Source organism: Colobus angolensis, unplaced genomic scaffold (assembly GCF_000951035.1).
Source record: "Colobus angolensis palliatus isolate OR3802 unplaced genomic scaffold, Cang.pa_1.0 Scaffold192, whole genome shotgun sequence".
Taxonomy (NCBI): Eukaryota; Metazoa; Chordata; class Mammalia; order Primates; family Cercopithecidae; genus Colobus; species Colobus angolensis.
In genome coordinates, this window is record NW_012115066.1 from 20763 (window position 1) to 40765 (window position 20003).

Consider the following 20003-nt stretch of genomic DNA (forward strand, 5'->3'; position numbering starts at 1 on the left):
ATCAAAAAATAATTTTGCTTGAGAGACAAGCTGTTCAACACATAGTGTAATCAATCTGCTTCTTTATGTTTATATATCTTAATCAAAGTATTTTAAATTAGATAGACATTCAAGTAGGTTGTATAACTGCCAGTCTCCTCCTCTCTTTTAATAAACTTTAACACAACTGGAAGGTAAAAATAGTTAATATATTTTATAACCAATAATGGTCACTTTATTTTTATGATATATATTTTCTCATATGGTTTAATCTTGTTTTAGTGTGTATTTTGTTCAGTTAACAAATTATCTACATGCTTTCGATTAAACATTTGAATAGAACTTATCAGCAGAAGGAAAGTCATTTATTAAATTTCTAAGTCAAATTTTAATATTTTCTTTTTTCTTATTTGGTTCATTTGATGCAAACACAATAATAGTGTAATACATTCTTTCTCAGTAGTGAAAAATAAATTACCATTTTGCTTTCTCTATACTCATTATCTGAATGAGGCTTTAGATAGAACCAAATTTATTACAATAGTGAATAAACACAATAATCAATGGAAAAATACTTGCAACAAACCATACCTAGTAATAAGAACTGCATTATCGTGGTGGGCAATCCCATTTTCTGGAATGGTGTTTCCATCACTTTGGTGGGAGAGAATGGATTTCTGCCATTTACAGAAGCTATCGAGGGACTTGTCTGCATGGTGGTTTATCTCCAAGTTTGGCTGCAATACAACATGCATACCAGAAATGTTCCAAACAAATTACTAAGGTCAGTTGTTAAAACTTTTGAAGACTAAAGTGGGAGTATAATTAGAAGCAGTGGTTTCTAGGAATAATCTCTTGCCAATTTTTATTTCTGTAATATCTGACCTAGAGCTCATTTGGTATATTATTGAACAGATATTTGTTTTCCAGTTCCAGCTGTAATGATAATGTGAACATATGTGAGATTATCAACATAAAAACTAATGAAAACCATTATTATAAGATATGCCATGCAAATGCTTACCCTTATACTGAAACATAGCTAATCTATATAGCTTTAACATAAAAGGTATATTCTTGTATTTAAAATTTGCTTAAGATATTAAATGTGTAGAGCTAAAACTCATATCCAACTAGAACTTCCTAATAGGAGCAATAATAAAACATATTATTTAATAATAAGTAATTCTATAGCTCTATAGCCTGTCTGTTAAGAATCTTAGACTTATAAACTAACACATTCTTACCTGATCTTCTGTGAGAACAATTAAGCGGGCCACTATAATATTCACAACGTTTCCTAGGCTGGAATCACGGTAAAGTTTGGCAACCTGACCTCCAGAAAATAAGAAAAGACATAAAGTCAGACAAAAATCATAGGGTGATAGTTTGATTTTTTAAGTGCTACAACAATTTTTTATAAATTTAACCACTGTATACATTACTCTGTATCACTTAGAACTCTACCCTCAAGGTGCCTTGGTAAAAGGTTTTTATACCAGTCTACCTCAATAAATATTTTCTCCTAGACATGAACTACAGCATGGAAATTAGAGGGTGAGCTGATGTTTCAAGTTAAAAAAGAAAAACAAAACCCCCAAACAAGATTTAATGATCCACTAAAACTGTCGTATTATCTAAAAATGAATGATAAGGTCATCTTTAAATGTATTTCTATGGAACTGAAACAATACTAGACCAATCTTTTACCATTTTAGACAGGTAAATTCTTATCATTATTAACTTCACAGCAAAAATTTATGACCTTAGTCAAAAACACAACAAATATGATATAAAATATTATATAGAGGGATCAAACTTACAATATTCATCACACTCAAAATGTAATGTTCAATGTCTTTGCGGCCATGGTAGCCCACCATCATTTTGTCTGCCACTACCAATGTCTCCACAAACCGTTCAATGCTCACTGATCTCTTCTGTCTGTGGTGGATATGTGTGTTGTTAATTGGTAGTGAATAAGAAAAAGTGGATGTATCATTCAGCCACCAAGGTTTGCCACTTCTTGTGAAATCTACAATAAAAGCAACCAATTCAGATAAGTTCACTAATTAAATATATTTATTTATAAATCTTTCATGTAGACATGCTTCTCATAAATTATCTAATATATTAAGATGTTTCAAAGGGAAGAGAATGAGAAAATGCAGTAGTGAGAAAAAAGTCTGTAAATTTTTGAAAATAATGTTATCTGAAAAAAAATTCAACTGCTCATGAAAACAAAAAAAATCTAATAAATGAATTAATAAAAGTAATTTTCAAATAATCATTTCATATTATTCCAGTAATTATATCTTGATATATTTAACCTTAGGATATATACTTTAAAGAATCATTTAAAGTTATTTAAAAAGCATCTAGAGTATGAACTTTTGAATCAGTCTAAGACAGCTCTGATAGAGAACCCTGATTTTGCAAAAATCTATTTCAAAGACACTTTTGAGCATTCATTTTAAAATAAGATGCTTCCATTAAGCTATTTTAATTGGAATCAAATCTACTGCTCTAGAAATCTCAATTCTAAAAGGCAATGAATTACTTTTTCCACTTAGGTCAGCAGTCTACAACTATTTATTCTGACAGAGTACTCAAAATACTTCTTTTCCAAAGCCTAGAAGTAAGAGACAATCAATTAGAGTTGAAAGATCACGATTCCAGCATAATTTGCTTTGAACCACATTTAGCACGGATTGCAATGTATCCTTTGTTTTCTACACATTTGGTTCTTCAGTATAGAAGCAGCCTTTTAGTGCTACGGCATTTGTAAACACCTGCCTCACTGATTATCATCTTCATTAAATAAACTTGAGCATGTAGAGGGCCTCTGTATATCTTCCACATCCTTATATTGAATAGGAAATCTTTCTCATCCTCACTATTGAAAAATTTAGTGAGGAATAATTAGATTAATATATATGATACACTTGACAGAAAGTGTAACTATTCTCATTTCTCTAACTTCTTTAGCCTTTCTCTTTAAAAAACTGCATTGGTAGGTGCCATGGTTTGAATATCTCCTCCAAAACTCATGTTGAAACTTAATTGCCATTGAAACAGTATTAACAGCTGGGGCCTCTAAGAGATGATTAGAACTTGAGGGCTCTACCCTCATGAAGGAATTAAAACCATTATTGTAGGAGTGGGTTGGTTATTGTGGGAGTGGGTTCCTGATAAAAAATAATGCGTTCAGCCCAATTTCCTCTCTCTGTTGTGTGCACTCACTTCCTCCTCTTGCTTTCCTCCATTAGATGACCCTCACCAGATGCCGGAGCCATGCTCTTGGACTTCCCAGCATCCAGAACCATATGCTTAGTAAACTTTTACTGTTCTTAAATTATCCAGTCTCAGGTATTCTGTTACAGCAGCAGGAAACGTGTTAAGACAGTAGGATGAATAAATTTTGGGAAATGAGGTGGAAATGATCATAAGACCCATCAGTTAAATACTCCTGAAACTCCTAAAGTCAAGAGAAGCAAAGACATAAACACCACTTCTTATTTCAATAGTATATCCTCCAGATAGTAAGTGTTTCTCTATATTCATTTGTGGCAGACAGACTCTCCAGATGGCCTCCATGATCTCTGTCTCCTGATGTTCACATCCTTTTGTGATTTCCTCCTTTTGAATATGGGTAGGACCTGTGACTTGCTTCTAACTAACAGAATACAGCAAAGATGATGAGATGTATGTGATTTTGAGTATATTAGTACATGATTATGTTAAATAATATTGTAGCATTTACCTAGAGTCTCTCCCTTGTTGACTTAGAGAAAGCAAGCAATCATACTGGTGAACTGACACTGGCATCTGAAGACAATCATCCAAAAACTAAAGCTATCTGTAACCACAAAGAACTGAATGCTGCCAACAACTATGGGGGTAGAGAAGTGGATTCTTCCCCAGTCAAGATTCCAGATGAGAATTCAGCCCTGGCTGAGGCTAAGCAGATGACCCATCCATGCACAGACTCCTGACCAACAGAAACTGTGAAATACTAAAAGTATACTGAGTAAGCCACTAGGTTTTATTGGCTAATATTATTACAAAACAGCTGAAAGCATTTCCACATCAATATAACTTCAATTTCTCCTGCTCAGTCCTCTGAGATCATAAAAGCACTCATGTATTCAAGTCATGCCTAGTCTCTTACTCTGGCTAAATAGCTTAAATGTCCAAATATAGGATTTTATTTTCATTCTTTTGATCATTTCCCCTTCTCGGACCCATTCAATTTCTCCTTATTTTTATTTAAAATATTGTGAAAACAATTAGACATTATTGTGCAATAAACACAAAGCAATGGTAGTTCTCATTTAAAATGTATTCAGGTCGGGTGTGATGGCTCACGCCTATAATCCCACCACTTTGGGAGGCTGAAGTGGGTGGATCACCTGAGGTCAGACCTTGAGGCCAGCCTGGCCAACATGGTGAAACCCCAACTGTACTAAAAATACAAAAATTAGCCAGACGTGGGGAGGGCGCCTGTAATCCCAGCTGCTCAGGAGGCTGAGGCAGGAGAATCACTTGAACCTGAGAGACAGAGATTGCAGTGAGCCAAGTTCACACCACTGCCCTCCAGCCTGGGCGACAGGGCAAAACTCCATCTCAAAAACTAAAAACAAAAGAGAACAGATTGGTAAACATTTCAGTATTTTGTCCAGTAAAATATTTCAAATCCTAAATTAATGTTTCTACTAAAAAAAAAATACAAAAATTAGCTGGGTGTGGTGGCACACATCTATAGTCCCAGCTACTCGGAAGGCTGAGGCAGGACAATTGCTTGAACGTGGGAGGCGGAGGTTGCAGTGAGCTGAGATGGCACCACTGCACTCTAGTCTGGGCAACAAGAGCAAAACTCCATCTCAAAAATAATAATAATAAAACTAAAAATGTATTCAGTGTAAGGTAATCGGTATTATCATCATCTTTGTTATTGTCCTAATTTTCAACATTTTAGTTTTTAAAATTTTTAGTTGGCTTGGCTATCACTTTAACAAACTACAAATTATTTGAACATTAAAACTATATATTTTTATTTATGAATGTCCATTAAAGGCATTTTATATATAGCATATATAATTATATATTCAATATTTTATATATATACACATGAGAGAGAACATCTTCAGTTTCATTTTAAAAATTAAATTAATCCAGCATAACTAGCTCATTATAAAACTATGCATTCTATAATTGCCAATTGACTTCTTAATGTTAAGCTTAGTGATCTGTAAGTACTATCTTTCTTAGTCTAAAATAGAAAACGAGATTAACTTGCTTTGTTTCAAAATAAAGATTAGTAGTTCTTCAAATGATACCTGTTACAGATGCTTTGCTTAATTTAATTTTGATTAGATTATAGCATGTCAGGAAAATATTGCTCATAAACACATACAACACGGTAACTTTTTCCCAAAATCAATATATGGATTTCATTGCCATTTGAAATAACATTTTAACTTTTTGATCAATACCAAAGTGTTTGAATATATACAGCCATTCACTATTATTTCATTAACCTGCTTTATTTTTGTTCATAGTACTTACTACTTCTGGACAGTTGGCCATATTATTTGTTTGATTGTTTGTTTGTTTGCTTATTTAGTTAACTGTCTTTCCTCACTAAACTCCATGAGAGCAGGGACTTTTTCTGCTTTATTTATTGCTGCATCCCCAGCACCCAGAATAGCCTTGCATACAGATACTAAATGAATATTTACTTAATGAATATATAAGTAGATAATGAAGATATAGAGATGTAATAACATCTATTTCAATGGACTAGAAGAATACTTAGTTATCTCTGGGTGTTGGAATAAATAATTTTCAGTTTCTTTTTTTCCTTTTTGTCCTGTATTTTTTAAAAGGAACATTTATTACTTCTATAAAATTTTTAAAAATTCATAGTTTGAATCTAATTAGAATGGAAAAAATTAGTATCTGAATATAAGATAAATATATCCAGTGTCAAGGGGGTTTTCATATCTTATATTTTGACATAAACTTGAATTCCAGGTAATAGGCTAACTGGCAGTGTATGCCTATAAATTCACATCTCTCACTTGACCTATGCTGTTGAAACAGTATTACAATTAAGATGTTAGCCAGACATTTCCCAAATTTACTACTAAACACAAAACATTTTTTTTTCCAATAAAGTCTAGTAACACTTGCCCAGAATATAGGGAAGTATTATTATATTCCCAGTAATAGGAAGCCAGTGAAGTTTTTCAAGGTGTGTGATACAGCCAGATTTAGGGGATAGATTTTACTGAAAACAAGAACACAAACCTGGAGGCAGAAAGCATAAGTAGAAAGTCAGTATAGTGGTCTCGTCAAGAGATAATGAGGGTCTAAAATAAACAGACTAGAGTTCGGGGTAGTAGAAATGGCAAGTGAATTGAAAACATTGAAATGGAACACTGTTAAGGAAATTCTCACATTAATCCAAATGAGAGATGGTAGGAGAATCTTTCCCCAAAAGGACAGAATTTTATGACAGCCGTAAGAATAGATTTGGAGAAGTGTTTCACTAATGCGTAAACCATTAAAAAATAAGGATCTGCCTGACTTAAAATAATGTGATACATACTTCAAAAAAGGATAATTTAAATATGAAAAGATTAAGAGGTAGGCTTTTCAGAATATGATAAAATCTTTAAAGATTTTTACAAAAGGTGATCTTCTTTACCATCATACAGTGAAGTTGGCATATTATGGAAAAATGATAGAATAATTACATTATAATAAACAACTGAATATTTAAATCCTAGTTTTTTTTCTTTTTTTTTTTTTGAGAAGGAGTTTCGCTCTCGGAGTGATCTTGGCTCACTGCAACCGCCACCTCCAAGGTTCAAGCAATTCTCCTGCCTCAGCCTGAGTAGCTGGGACTACAGGAATGTGCCACTACGCCCAGCTAATTTTTGTATTTTTAGTAGAGACAGGGTTTCACCATGTTGGCCAGGATGGTCTCGATCTCCTGACCTCGTGATCCGCCTGCCTTGGCTTCCCAAAGTGCTGGGATTATAGGCGTGAGCCACTGTGTCCAGACTGAATTCTAGTTTTTAAAGAATTTACATATAGTTATACTTACAGTCTAAATGCTGTTAAATGTAAGATAAACTTATTTCCATAATGTTTCGTTTCATTACTCAATACAAAGACCCAACAAATCTTCTGTTTTCATTATTAACTATGGAATTTTATTTCAAGTTTTAAGTAGATTCACTGTAAGTTGTCTTTTTCTGGTACCAACTATTCTTGACCAACAAGGACCTAATTAACAGCCTCAGCGATTACTCAAGAAGAAAGTGTGCAGAATGAGAACAGTAGGTTACGAAAAGAAGACTTAATACTTAAGAAGAAAACAAGCCCATGAAGACTATGGAGAAGAAACAAAAGGATGATGCATATCATACACTAATTCACAAAGCAATCCTTTCTTTCTTTCTTTTTTTTTTTTTTGAGATGGAGTCTTGCTCTGTTACCCTGGCTGGAGTGCAGTGACACAATCTGGGCTCACTGCAACCTCCGCCTCCCAGGTTTAAGCAATTCTTCTGCCTCAGCCTCCCAAGTGGCTGGGACTACAGGCAAGCGCCACCACGCCTGGCTTATTTTTGTATTTTTAATAGAGACAGGGTTTCACCATATTGGCCAGGCTGGTCTCAAAATCCTGACCTTATGATCAGCCTGCCTGAGCCTCCTAAAGTGCTGGGATTACAGGCATGAGCCACCACGTATGGCCAACCCTCTCTATTTTTTACTAAATGTATTTGTTGGTGACTTTACCTTTGCATTAAGCTGAAATCTCTCTCTGAAACATTCTGCCCCTGGTTCTAGCTACTGGAACTATATAGAACAAATCTTTAAAAAAAATTTTTAATATAATAATAACACTTTAGTGTACTAGAAACAGTCATTTTAATGATAGTTACAGTTTGATTGGGTAACTAGTATGTACTGAGATGAGCACTCAGAGAGGTTGGGTAATTGGTCCTATGCTATACCAAAGCGCATGTTCTTTCTGCTATGCTATGTTATATCCACTGTTTCTCTACATTTTCTCACCTTTAGACTAACATCCTCCTAACTCCTTAGCTCTAGTCTTGCTCTTCTCTAATTCCATCTCCATATTGCTGCCAGAGTAGTCTTTGTAAAACACAAATCTGATTATGTTATTCTTCCTGTTTAAATCCTTTCCGTGGGTTTCTAGTGTACTTAGGATAAACAAACCCCTTAACATGGTTTATAAGCTCTTCATGATGTGGCCTCTGCTAATCTTTCCAGTTTCATCTCTCACAACCACTTCCCCCAACCACTATGAACCTCACCTTTATCCCTCCAGCCCACATTCTAATATCCAGTTACATGAACTGTCTGTCAATTTATATAACATGACATTCTCCCCTTTGGTTTAGGAGCTTCATAAACGCTATTTTCTCTATGTGAAACACTATAGCCACTGCTTTCTCCACTTCTACACAGCTACCTTCACTTTTCCCCCAGGCCTCAGCTTAGAAGTCACTTCTTCCATGAAGTTCTCCTTGACCACTGAAGTCTAGGTTTGTTGTCCATACTACATATTTTTATAGTATCCTCACTCAGTGCTAACACTACTTTTGAATACTACCTTAAGATTCTTCAAGTCTTATTCAAGTGTCTAGATTCCTGCTACTAGCATAAAAATATCAGGCTAAACAAATACCACAGAGTACTACAGTATACCTGTGCAAAAAAGCTATAGCTATTACCTAAGTAAAATAAGATGGTTATTTTTTTCCCTTCAACCAAAAAAAGAAAATGAATTTTATACAAATTTAGTTTGAAGACTTCTCAAAGAGCTCCCAGATTGATTTAAAACTACTGGTAGGTGGCATTGGGAATTATACCTGATGTAAATGACAAGTTGATGGGTGCTGACGAGTTGATGGGTGCAGCACACCAATATGGCACATGTATACATATGTAACAAACCTTCACGTTGTGCACATGTACCCTAGAACTTAAAGTATAATTTTAAAAAAAGTTAAAAAAAAAAAAAAAAAAAAGAAACTCAACCTAAGAAGCAGAGAGAAAAAAATGTTAAAAAAAAAAAAAAAACTACTGGTAGGTGACATCCATTAAAAGGGCTCTGAACATTATAATCCTAGTCAAATTCCTACTTACTTTTATTGCTAACCTTACTATACTTGCCATAAGAAAGAAAAAGCAGCAATCCAATACAATATGCTTTCTAAAAGCTGCACACTCACTCACCCGAAACCCCACAATGAGAGTGATCATACAGATGTCGTTGTTGAAGGGCAGACTTTTTGTAAATAACATGAGGGTGGCCATTTTCATAACTAAAATGCTTGGAATCCTCTGTGGTATTCTTTAAAGGTTCAATAAAATATTCTTCATCTTCTGTAGCAATAACACCATGCTAAAAGAAAAATAAACAAAGAACTTACCAAGGAGAATCATTTTAAATATTAGTTATCATTATTACCAACAGCTAAAAATAAATAGACACTTCTCCAAAGACAGGGTTAAAACACATGTTAATAAAAAAAAATTAGCGAATTATCTGTACTCAGTAAAACATTATATAAATGTTCCTATTATTTAAAAAGAACATTTAAATACCTCCATATGCTATGCACTGTACTCAGCATGTCACATACATGATTTCCTCCAATTTCACAATGACTCTGTGAGGTAACAGAGGTTTTATGTGAACACTAAAACTCATTTCAGTTCCACATTATGCACGTAATTATATCCTCTGTGTTTAGATATAGCTTTGTGATTGAGTTTTGGACAAAAAAATATGAGCAGAGGGTTATATAACACTTTCAGCCCGACCTCTGAATACCTCTGCAGTGGAATCTTCTACTCTCTTTCCTCACTGAATGAAGACAACTCCAAATACCTAGGGTAGGTAGAAACCAAAAACGAAGGAACCTGGGTCCCTGCGTGACCTCTTAGAAAGCTGTCTGATATAGACACAGACACACACAAGAAATAAACTTCTATTGTGATAAATCACTGACATTTTGAGGTTTATGTTGCATCAATTAATAAGTTGTTAATTAACACACATCCCATACATCCCCATTCTGCAGATGAAATTACAGGCTCAGAAGACTTGACCAATATTACACAGAGGCAAGTGAAGGTACTGGAATTCAAAGTTCTGCCCTTACTTACAGTATTTTATCACCTTATCCCTATCTACTTAGCCAAGTGCTGCTCAGTTTAGTTATCTCTCCTCTTTAAAAACCTTCTCTAGTCCAAATGGAGTAGCTTCACCCTTCACTGAGCTCCAATAGAGCTAATTCTCAGTATCACTTATTTTCAATTAATTCCACACTGCTTTGTTACATCTCAAGTCTTGAAGTCTTATTTAAAGTTGGTATAAGTTTTCAACTTCATGTTTTAGCTTCCCAATTAGATTATTTGCTTTTTAAGGCAAAGGGTTATGTCTCATATTTCTTTGTATCAGTTACAACCACAGAAAGTGTCCCACATGTAATAGGTATAAATAAAACTTTGTTGATGAAAAAGAATGAGATGGTAAAAGTTATCTGAAATAAGAATTTCCACCCTCGTCTAATAATGTTTTCCTAAGTATGGCACATGTGAGGACTGCTCTTAACCCAACTGATTTACCCTGTAACACCAGATAAAATAAAAACTCTCTGGGTGTATTTCCTCAGCTGGAAAAATGAAAGAGTTGGTCTAAATCAGTGGTTTTAAAACAGCACTCTGGGGAGCCCTAAGGGTTCCATGGAAGTGCCCTCAGGGGATTACCCCAGACAACAAAGGGAGACCTACATGGCTTGGATTCCTGGGTTTAGGAATCAGTTGTGCTTTTATTAATCTATATATTAAGTTTCCACATAACATTTCATTTGAAAAAGGAGTTTTGCTGCTTTAAAAAGAAAGTTGAAAACCTCTAGTCCAGATAATCTCTAAGGTCTCTTTGAATTCTAAACCTCTATGATTCTGTTTTGGGAAATTCATGTTAAGTACCTTATGCTTGGAAGGAATGATAAGACATAATCAGAGTTGCTCTAATTTATAGATTAAGTTGGCAGTCACCTACATGAAATGAGCTGAGGAATGCAAACAAAAAAAGCAGCCCTGAGTCACTTCATATAATTTTCACCATTGTTTGCTTTAATTTAAGGAAAATAGTCCCTATATTAAATGCAAATACTAGCAAAAATAACATAATATGCCATTAACATATTCTAATACCTCAGGTAGATCAACAATGTGCTATAAAATGAACACAGTTCTTGCAGAATAGGGGGCAAATATAAGTTTTGGTAAGAGGGATATGTAGGAAGCAGGGTCTAGGCTACAGTCCAGAAAGGCTAGAGACTAAAGTCATGCTGGTCTGTGGGCACAAGAAAATTGAAAGTTACCAGACAAAAGACTTGATTTGCTGGGGAAAAATGAAGTCAGAAGCCTGGTAAGTAAACACAATCTCTAATTTCAAGAATGAAAAGACTCTGGAAGGACAATCCAGAGATTTTATATGTTAGGCACTTTGTAAAATGTTTATAACATTATCTCTTCTTAATAACTCTCTGACGTACCACTATCTGTTCCACTTTGTAGATGAGAAACTGAGATGGAGCAAAGTTAAACAATGAACTCATGTGACTGACTTTGGAGCCAGAACTCTTAACCACTATACTATAATTCTCTTATCCTCTAAGGGCTGTTTCTGTATTTATTTATTTTTTCACAAAATATGCTTTCACAAGTGCCTATCACAAGGCAGATACTATGCTACGTGGTAGGGATACAACAGTGAACCAAAGTTCCAGCTCTATCATGGTACTTACATTTTGGTGGGAGGAGCTAGAAAAAGCTAATTATGCTGGTGTGGTGGCTCATACCTGTAATCCCAGCACTTTGGGAGGCTGAGGCAGGTCAGTCACGAGGTCAGGAGTTTGAGACTAGCCTGACCAATGTGGTGAAACCCTGCCTCTACTAAAAATACAAAAATTAGCTGGGCGTGGTGGCACATGCCTGTAATCTCAGCTACTCGGGAGGCTGAGGAAGGAGAATCGCTTGAACCCAGGAGGCAGAGGTTGCAGTGAGCTGAGATCACACCACTGCACTCCAGAGCCTGGGAAATAGAGCAAGACTGTGTCTAAAAAAAATAAAATAAAATAAAAATTTTTAAAAAAGCTAATTGATTAAACAAATAAGTGATGAAGCAGGTAGTAATAAACATTAAGAAGAGAGATAAAAGCAATCAAAAAGGACAGAGAATAATTAGAAGTGAGAGAATTATAGAAACTATATTGGATAGTTGCAACCATCCTCTCTAATAAGGTGGTATTTGAGCAGAAACCTGAATAAAATGAGGAAGCAAGCTAAACATATATCTTGGGAAAGAGCAGACCAGATAGTGACAACAGCAAATGCAAAGGCAATGAGGTAGGAGCATGCTTACAGTATTTCAGAAACAATCAGGAGCTACAGTGACTGAAAGGAGGGAAGGGGAGAGTGACTATGAGATTAAAAAGGGTCTGAAAACCAGATGATGGAGGGCCTGAAGTTAGTGGGAGTACTAGAAGTCTGTGCATGCCTGGCAAGAGCCCTGCTCTCACTTACCTCAGTATCCCCATTCACCTTTACACTATCTGCCTCAGGACCATCAGGGTTAATCTCACCATGTGTCCTCTTTCCTGGCAGTATAAATTCCTATGAGAAGCCCAAACCTCACCCCCTGGATTCTAATTCTCATATGATTACGTACATCATGTTTTCTGATCCCATCTCCTGCCTCTCCCTATTATTTGAAACACTTCTACTGTGTTCTCTCAAACTCAAAGTCAATCATCAATAAAATCGCCTCTATCCCCAGCTTTATCTGTGAATATTCACTTCATCTTGCTCTAACAAAAACCTGAAGCTCCCTAAATGATATTCCTTTCCTGTAGTCCTCTGGAACAGTGGCTGCTTTCTCTTCTACATGCCTCCTATTGGAACTGAAGGTAGCCTCAGATGTTCTTGCAACTCACTGTCATTTCCAAACAATTCTTTCTCCCTTCTCAACAAACAAACACCAGCATTGAACCTCGTGCCATGATCTTCTCCCTCCTTTCCCAGTTGCATTTATCTATTGATCCCAAGTCAGTCCCCTCATTCCTTAAAAATAACAGATTCTGGATTACTGTCATTCTCTGCAACATCATTCCTGAAATAGTTGTTGATTTCAATATCTTCTTATATCACAGATTCTTAAAATACATGTATGTGCATGTGCATATACTCTGAATCCCTTTGGAAGTCTAAGGGTGAAAACTAAGGACTCCTCCTCAGAATATTTTAAATGCAGAAAAAAATATATAGGAAATATATATATTTACTAAATAAAACCAATTTAGTAAAATACAGTTATCAAAATATTTTTTAAAAAGAATACATATAACTTGCATAACACTTTAAATAAGATCTTCAGTGGCTCTAATAACTTCCACAATTTCACAACAGTGATGAATAAAAATATTTTGAAAAGAATGCAAAAACTGTAACGATATGAAAATATCTGTGGTTTCTATTGGAGGCAAAGTCACATGTACTGCTATCATCCCATATGGTCACCATATAATCCCATCCATGGACCTAGTTTAAAAACTAATGACATAGATGGTCTCTTCATTCCCTGTCCTCTCAATTCCTTGACCTCCTCTCCTTCAAATATCTTGTCCCTTACCTTACTTTTTACACCATGCCCATGGTCAAACCCTAGACTTTGAGCATTATCAATATTTGGAGCCTTCTATAATCTTGATTTCAAGTATCCCATTCTTCTATCTTTCTAAAACTATCCCTCTAATATACCAACTCCAAGGGATAGTCCTTTTATCCCCATGAGGTCCCATAATCCATTGATCCTACCACATTTTCACTGTCCTTTACCCACCTCATGTCCTCACTTCCCTCATAACCCAGCTTCAATTCCACCTTCAATTCCCTCACCTCTTTCTCACTTCATGGAATCCAGCTGGCTAAACCACAACCTTGATAAGATTCAACTTTGCTGGGCCTGCACCTTTGCAGCTGCATTTAGCCAGAGGAAAATATACCAGAATGCTGACTGGTCTCACTTTAAATTCATTAATAATTTTAACTGTAACTGTAATGCTTCACAGAAATTGTATATTTATCAAGTTCATTCAGTAACCCATTCTCCTGGATAACTCTTCCATGTTTTCTCATCTCTACTTAATCCTCTAAAACCTTCATATTCCCCTCCAATAGACATTGCAAAACCTCCTACAAATTTCTACAATCACAAATACTCACCTACCTGCATCTTATGTCCATAAAATCTATTTTTCCCTATTATTATGGATGAACTTTCTATTCCCCTAGCTAAAGATAATTATTCTCTTTGTGTGGAAAATTCTATCATTTCTCACCTGTCAAGAACTTCATTCCAGCATCTCTCACTCTACCTAATCATTCCCATCTTCAAACAAAACAAAACCTCCTGAGACCACACTTCTGCCTGCTACTAAAAATTTTTTTGCTTTTCCAGAAGTCCTAAAATAACGGTCTATATACTCTTTTTCTCTCCTCCCACTCCATTTTAAACCTACTCCAATCATGTCATTGCCTCTTCTCCAAACTCTTCTTCACTGAAACTGCTTTTGTCAAGGTCACCAATAACTTCCTCAATGATAAATTCAATGCAATTTGCAGTGCTACTCTTATTTGGACTCATCAGCAGCATTTTCCTCTTGAAATATTTCCTTCTGGCTGCCAGAACATTTTCCTGATATTCCTTCAACTTTATTACTCTGTTCTCTGTTGTTTCTTCTATGTCTCTCTGACCTCCCTGACCTCTTGGAATGCCCAAGGGCTCAGTCCTTAGACCTCTTCTTTATTCTACCTATGCTCCCTTCGAAGCAATTTCATATAATCTCTTGGTTTTAAATGGCATCTATATATTGATGACTCCCAAATTTATAACTTTCTAATTCATATCTCTCCTCTGAACTCCAGACTGACATATCCAATATCCTATACAACATCTCATGTTTAATACCTCCAACTGAATTCATGATATACATCCCCCTACCTACTCTTCAAACAGCTTTTTCATCTCAGTTGATTCCTGAGTCTTTCTCACCTTAACTGATGGCTGTTAGATTATGTTACTTGCTCAGGCCTCGAACTTGTAGTTATTATTGATTTTATTCTGCGTCCCCTAAAGTCTTTACATCTGGCTCCCAGTTTCCTTTCTGACCTCAACTTCCATTACTCTCCCTCACTTTCTCTTGGCTACAGCCATGTGGCCTCCATGCTGTTCCTCAAACACTCTCAGATCATGTCTTTGTATCTGAAAATTTCTACCTGAAAATCTTATCCCTCAGATGCCAGCATTTCCTTCCTCCTTTCCCTTAGGGTCTTTGCTCAATACTTTTTCCTCCTGAGCATTTATCACTACCCAATATATTATAGTTTTTATTTATTTATCTTATTGTGTGTATGCCCTACTAGAATGCAAGCTATATGATAATAGAGATTTTTATTTTTCACTATTGTAATCCTAGCACCTAGAACAGTGCTCATTATATGGAAGGTACTTATAAGTATTAGTGAAATGAATGAATAATGAAAAGGGGAGAATGACAACTGTGGACATGACTAAATGAACAGAAAGTCTAATGGGGTCATTGAGTTTTTCTAACTAGCTATATAATCTTTATAATCTTCAGAGGGACTGAAGATAATCAGTTTTCATGAAATAAGAACAGAATGTAAGAAAATCCAAGAAAAAAGAGAAAGAACTTTTGAAAATTAGAAATATGACTGCTATCATTTTTTACTCAACCGAAGGAAAAGAAGATGAAATCAGGGAAATCGCATAGAACTTAGAACAAAAAAGAAAACAGTGGAAAAAGAGAAAACTATAAGAGAAGCAGAGAACCAATTCCAGAAAGACAGAACATGGAGGAAGAAAAAAACAAGGAGATAAAATTATTAAGAAAATAATTTTTTTAATTTCTCTAAGCTGAAGGAGGGTCTTTATTAAAAGCACCCATCAAATACCAAGCAGAAATTAGGAAAGAAAACCCATAGTTAGACATGTTATAAATTCCTGAAATAGGAAGGATAAAAGGAACATGCTTTCACTGAGGGAAATGTTTTCTTAACTAAAAAAATTTTTTAAAGAATAAAAGGACAAGAATCTGACTAGCAACAGCCTTCTACCTGTGAATCAATGCTAACTTTTAAGACCTTTAAGTATTTTTCCTTTTTTAAAGCTATAAAACCATATAAATAAATTTTATGCCCTATATATTCCTTTTCCCAGTACCACCATCCATCATTCTTAAGGAAGATGATTTTTTGAACCCAGAATTTCACATTCAGCTAAATTATCAATCAAACATGAGGGCTGCACAAGGTCCCTTTCAAACAGACACAGACTCAGAAACTTTACTTCCCAGTTGCCTGTTCTGAGGTAATTATTTGAAGATATTCTCCAACAAAACCAGGATGTAAACTCAGAAAGAGAAAGATGTAGAACTAATTTAGGAAAGAAGAAGCCCCAAAATGAGAGATGTTACAGAAACTAACATCAAGAAATTAGCCCAAGAAATTAATTAAATGGCTCCATGAAAAATGCCTCCAAAGAAGAATGGAATGTATTTCAAGCAATAGATATAAGGACTAAGGAACTGGAAAATATTAAATCACTTGATAGAGAAACTATGCTTTTTTCTCAATGAGAAAAAGTAAAAGTAAATAGAAACTCCAGAAAAAAATAAATCCTGAGTAAGAAACCATGGTCCAAATACAAAGCAAATTAAAATATGACATTATATGAAACTGACAGACTATAATGTTAGGAATTTTGTCCTTTGAATGGTGCAAGAGTCCCAGCACTAAAACTATGGATGAGAAGACAGGAGTAGAAAACACTAATGATCTCTGCATTAACAACTATTTTATATAGAATGATTAAATACACAGAATTTATTAAAAGTGGTAGCCTTTGAAAAGTAGAATTAAAAAAAAAACACTTGTTTACATATTCTATTTGATTAAAAATGTAACATCTATAGGAGGTGGAGGTTGCAGCGAGCCAAGATCACGCTACTGCACTCCAGCCTGGGCAAGAGTTAGTAAGACCCTGTCTCAAAAAAAAAAAAAAAAAAAAGGTAACATTATACAGAATAAGAATGAAGGTAAAGTTTACTAAAACTGGTGTGTAAAAGTGTGAAATACCTGCTCACAAATTCCTTAGGAACTATCAAGGGAAAAAATAGTAACTTCAGTGGACAAACCTGGCAGATCACCCCTTAATCAAATAAGCAAACTTAGTTAACACGGACCATACAGTGTCAATAAGGGATGAAGTAAAATAGAAAGGTGTTAACAGAGGGAAAGAACAAGAGACAAAGTCTCAATAAGGATGAACAGGTGACATTTTGTCATCTCCTTCATTGTAGAAAAGGTTCCATTTTCAACTTTATTCTCACTTTTGAGTCATCAAAGAGCATGTTTCACAATTTCATAAAGTCACCTATATTAATGGCTCTGAAGTTACCTGTTTCCAGAATTGAATTCTTTTCTAAACTTCAGAGCTATATTTCTCAAATACCATTAGACATTTTTAACCTTTATTTATTCAGATTCCTCATATTTGCTATATCAAAGGCATTCTCTTCAAATTCCTCTGCAATCCAGCTCTCCTCTGACATTCGTTCTCAACTTATAACATTCATATATACTTTCATCCAAAAGAGATATCTCAGCCATCTTCAATTGCTTTCTCTCCTGTTTCTCACAACAAGTTCAATTCTATTTCAATTTAAAAAATATTATTAACTACCTACTATTCTCTGTCTTATTATATGTCAGGAAAGAAAAAATAGGATGCAAATATTTTAAATTTTGTCCCAAAATGTGGTTCAAATTCATTCTATCTTCTTTATTCTCAATGCCATAGTCTTTGAATAGGCCCTTATTGTCTCCTACATGTTCTAAATTATCTTCATATCTACAATCACTCTGCTCTCAAATTCCACAATGGAATTAGTTTTGTTTTGTTTTTTTCTAAATCTTGAATTTGCTCATTTCATCACCCTGTTAAAACTAGCAATGGCATAATTAATGTTAATGCCAAATGTAAATAACTTAGTCAATGACTAGGAATAGCATTTTTCTATGATAATTAATAGTGTGTCATTTTAACATATGAGAAGTTTTAGAGTACATTTTGGATCATCTTATTGAAAAAGATAAGTCTGTTTTATAGATAAAGTCCTAACACTGCTTATAGAGAAACTAGTAATGAGTGTACTCAATTTGTCTATAGAAATTAAACCTAAATCTTACAAGATAAGTAAATATTTTGGCTCATTTTACTTAACTGTGATAGAAAGCAGACAATTGGAGCACATTCCTATATACATCTACAGTGAAATGTTTTTCTCCATTGTGTAGTTCTTGATAGTCCTTTCAAATTTACAACTTATTTAAACCCAACTCGAATTATAGTTATTTTATATTGAAACAGAGAATATGGGTATGTTATAATAAAAAAGAAAAACAGTTTCTGAAAATATTCCTTGAGCATCAAAATGTTTGTACCCTTTTCACAGACACAGCTTTAATGGAACATCTACATTAGCCTGAACAGGGTAAACACAGAAGAGAAAGCATGGAACTTTGCTTTGTTTTGCAATTATTACTATGTGCAACTTTGAACTATGTATTTACCATTAGACTAGAATGGATTCAAATGCCTAGGATAAACTCTGTAGTCTTGAACCCATTTTCTTTTCTTTTTTCTATTCTTTCTTTAAAATATATTGTTAGAAATGGGGGTCTCGCCATGTTGCCCAGGCTGGTCTTGATTTCCCAGCCTCAAGTAATCCGCCCATCACAGCCTCCTAAAACACTGGGATTACAGACATGAGCCACCTCACGCAGCCTAGAACCCAGTTTCTAAGTAAAGTAAGATTTATATCAATCTTCATATAAATACATAAAAAATTATCTCATAGACACTGGTATAAAAGATTCTACTTTGAGAACTCGTAACTATAAGTAGGTCATAAGTAATTTTAAGATATGTTACCTACCAAAGAAAGATATTATAAAAAGAATGTCAGTGTCATGGCTTCCTGCCATAATATACACATACATACAAACATACCCTAAAATTCTTCAAAAATGACTGAGTTTTGTTTATGCATAAAAGATATCTTATTTGAACAGAAAAACTTAAGTCAAAGGGAAACCTGAAGTTTTGTTCATTCCTCTTCTAATAATAGAGTTTTAAAAGCTGCCATTTGAAAAGTCAATACATTATTAAAAAGAAAATCAAAATCAAAGGCAGCAGAAATAGCAAAAAAATGTAAACTATTACCTTCCTACTTAGACTACACATATATATATATATTTTTTTAATCTGAGGAAAGACATTTATATTGCAAACTTATTTTCCCATCAGAAGTTTAAAATTGTAGCATCTACTTACCAACCCAACACAGTTGCTTAAAGCCACTTTAGTTGTACTATGTTGATCTTGCAAATATCCTGTGTAATGACAGTTGTCTAAAAAATCATGTTTCCACTGGGGTCCATCTTTCCCCCAATATTCTACTGTAAAATGTTTGGACACAAAATCTGTATTGAGAGTCAAGTTTAGATGAAAGTGCTTGCCATAGGCTGAAAGTTTAAAAAATAACTTAGATACTGCCTGCTGTGGATCAATAGGGTCCATACTCCGTCTTCTCCTTGAGTGTTTATCATTTTTCACAGTAAAGCTGAGAAATGCTCCATTTTGATCAACCCTTATTGGAATAGTTAGCTGGTAGTGTTCAAGATAAGTCAGGAATTCCTCTTTGTAATCACAAGGCAGAGAATCCAGAAAAAAAACACATGGAAGAAAAGAAAATTTAACAGAACAAAGAAGCAGCAATATAAACAACAACTATGTCAGTTAAAACTATGAATCGTTATATGTGAGG

The 20003-nt window shown here is 34.6% G+C and overlaps 1 protein-coding gene across 1 annotated transcript in view; it reads right to left on the reverse strand.

Moving 5' to 3' along the window:
• Window positions 1–411: 411 nt before the first annotated feature.
• Window positions 412–20003, reverse strand: part of LOC105510786 (A disintegrin and metalloproteinase with thrombospondin motifs 6-like) — a 30936-nt gene continuing 11344 nt past the window's right edge. The window contains exons 3-7 of the mRNA XM_011940685.1: window positions 19511–19875; window positions 9256–9424; window positions 1803–2014; window positions 1227–1315; window positions 412–716 (exon numbers count right to left, since the gene is read on the reverse strand). Of these exons, the coding sequence (XP_011796075.1) occupies window positions 1280–1315; window positions 1803–2014; window positions 9256–9424; window positions 19511–19875 (782 nt within the window). The 3' untranslated portion in view covers window positions 412–716; window positions 1227–1279. The remainder of the gene's footprint in view (window positions 717–1226; window positions 1316–1802; window positions 2015–9255; window positions 9425–19510; window positions 19876–20003) is intronic.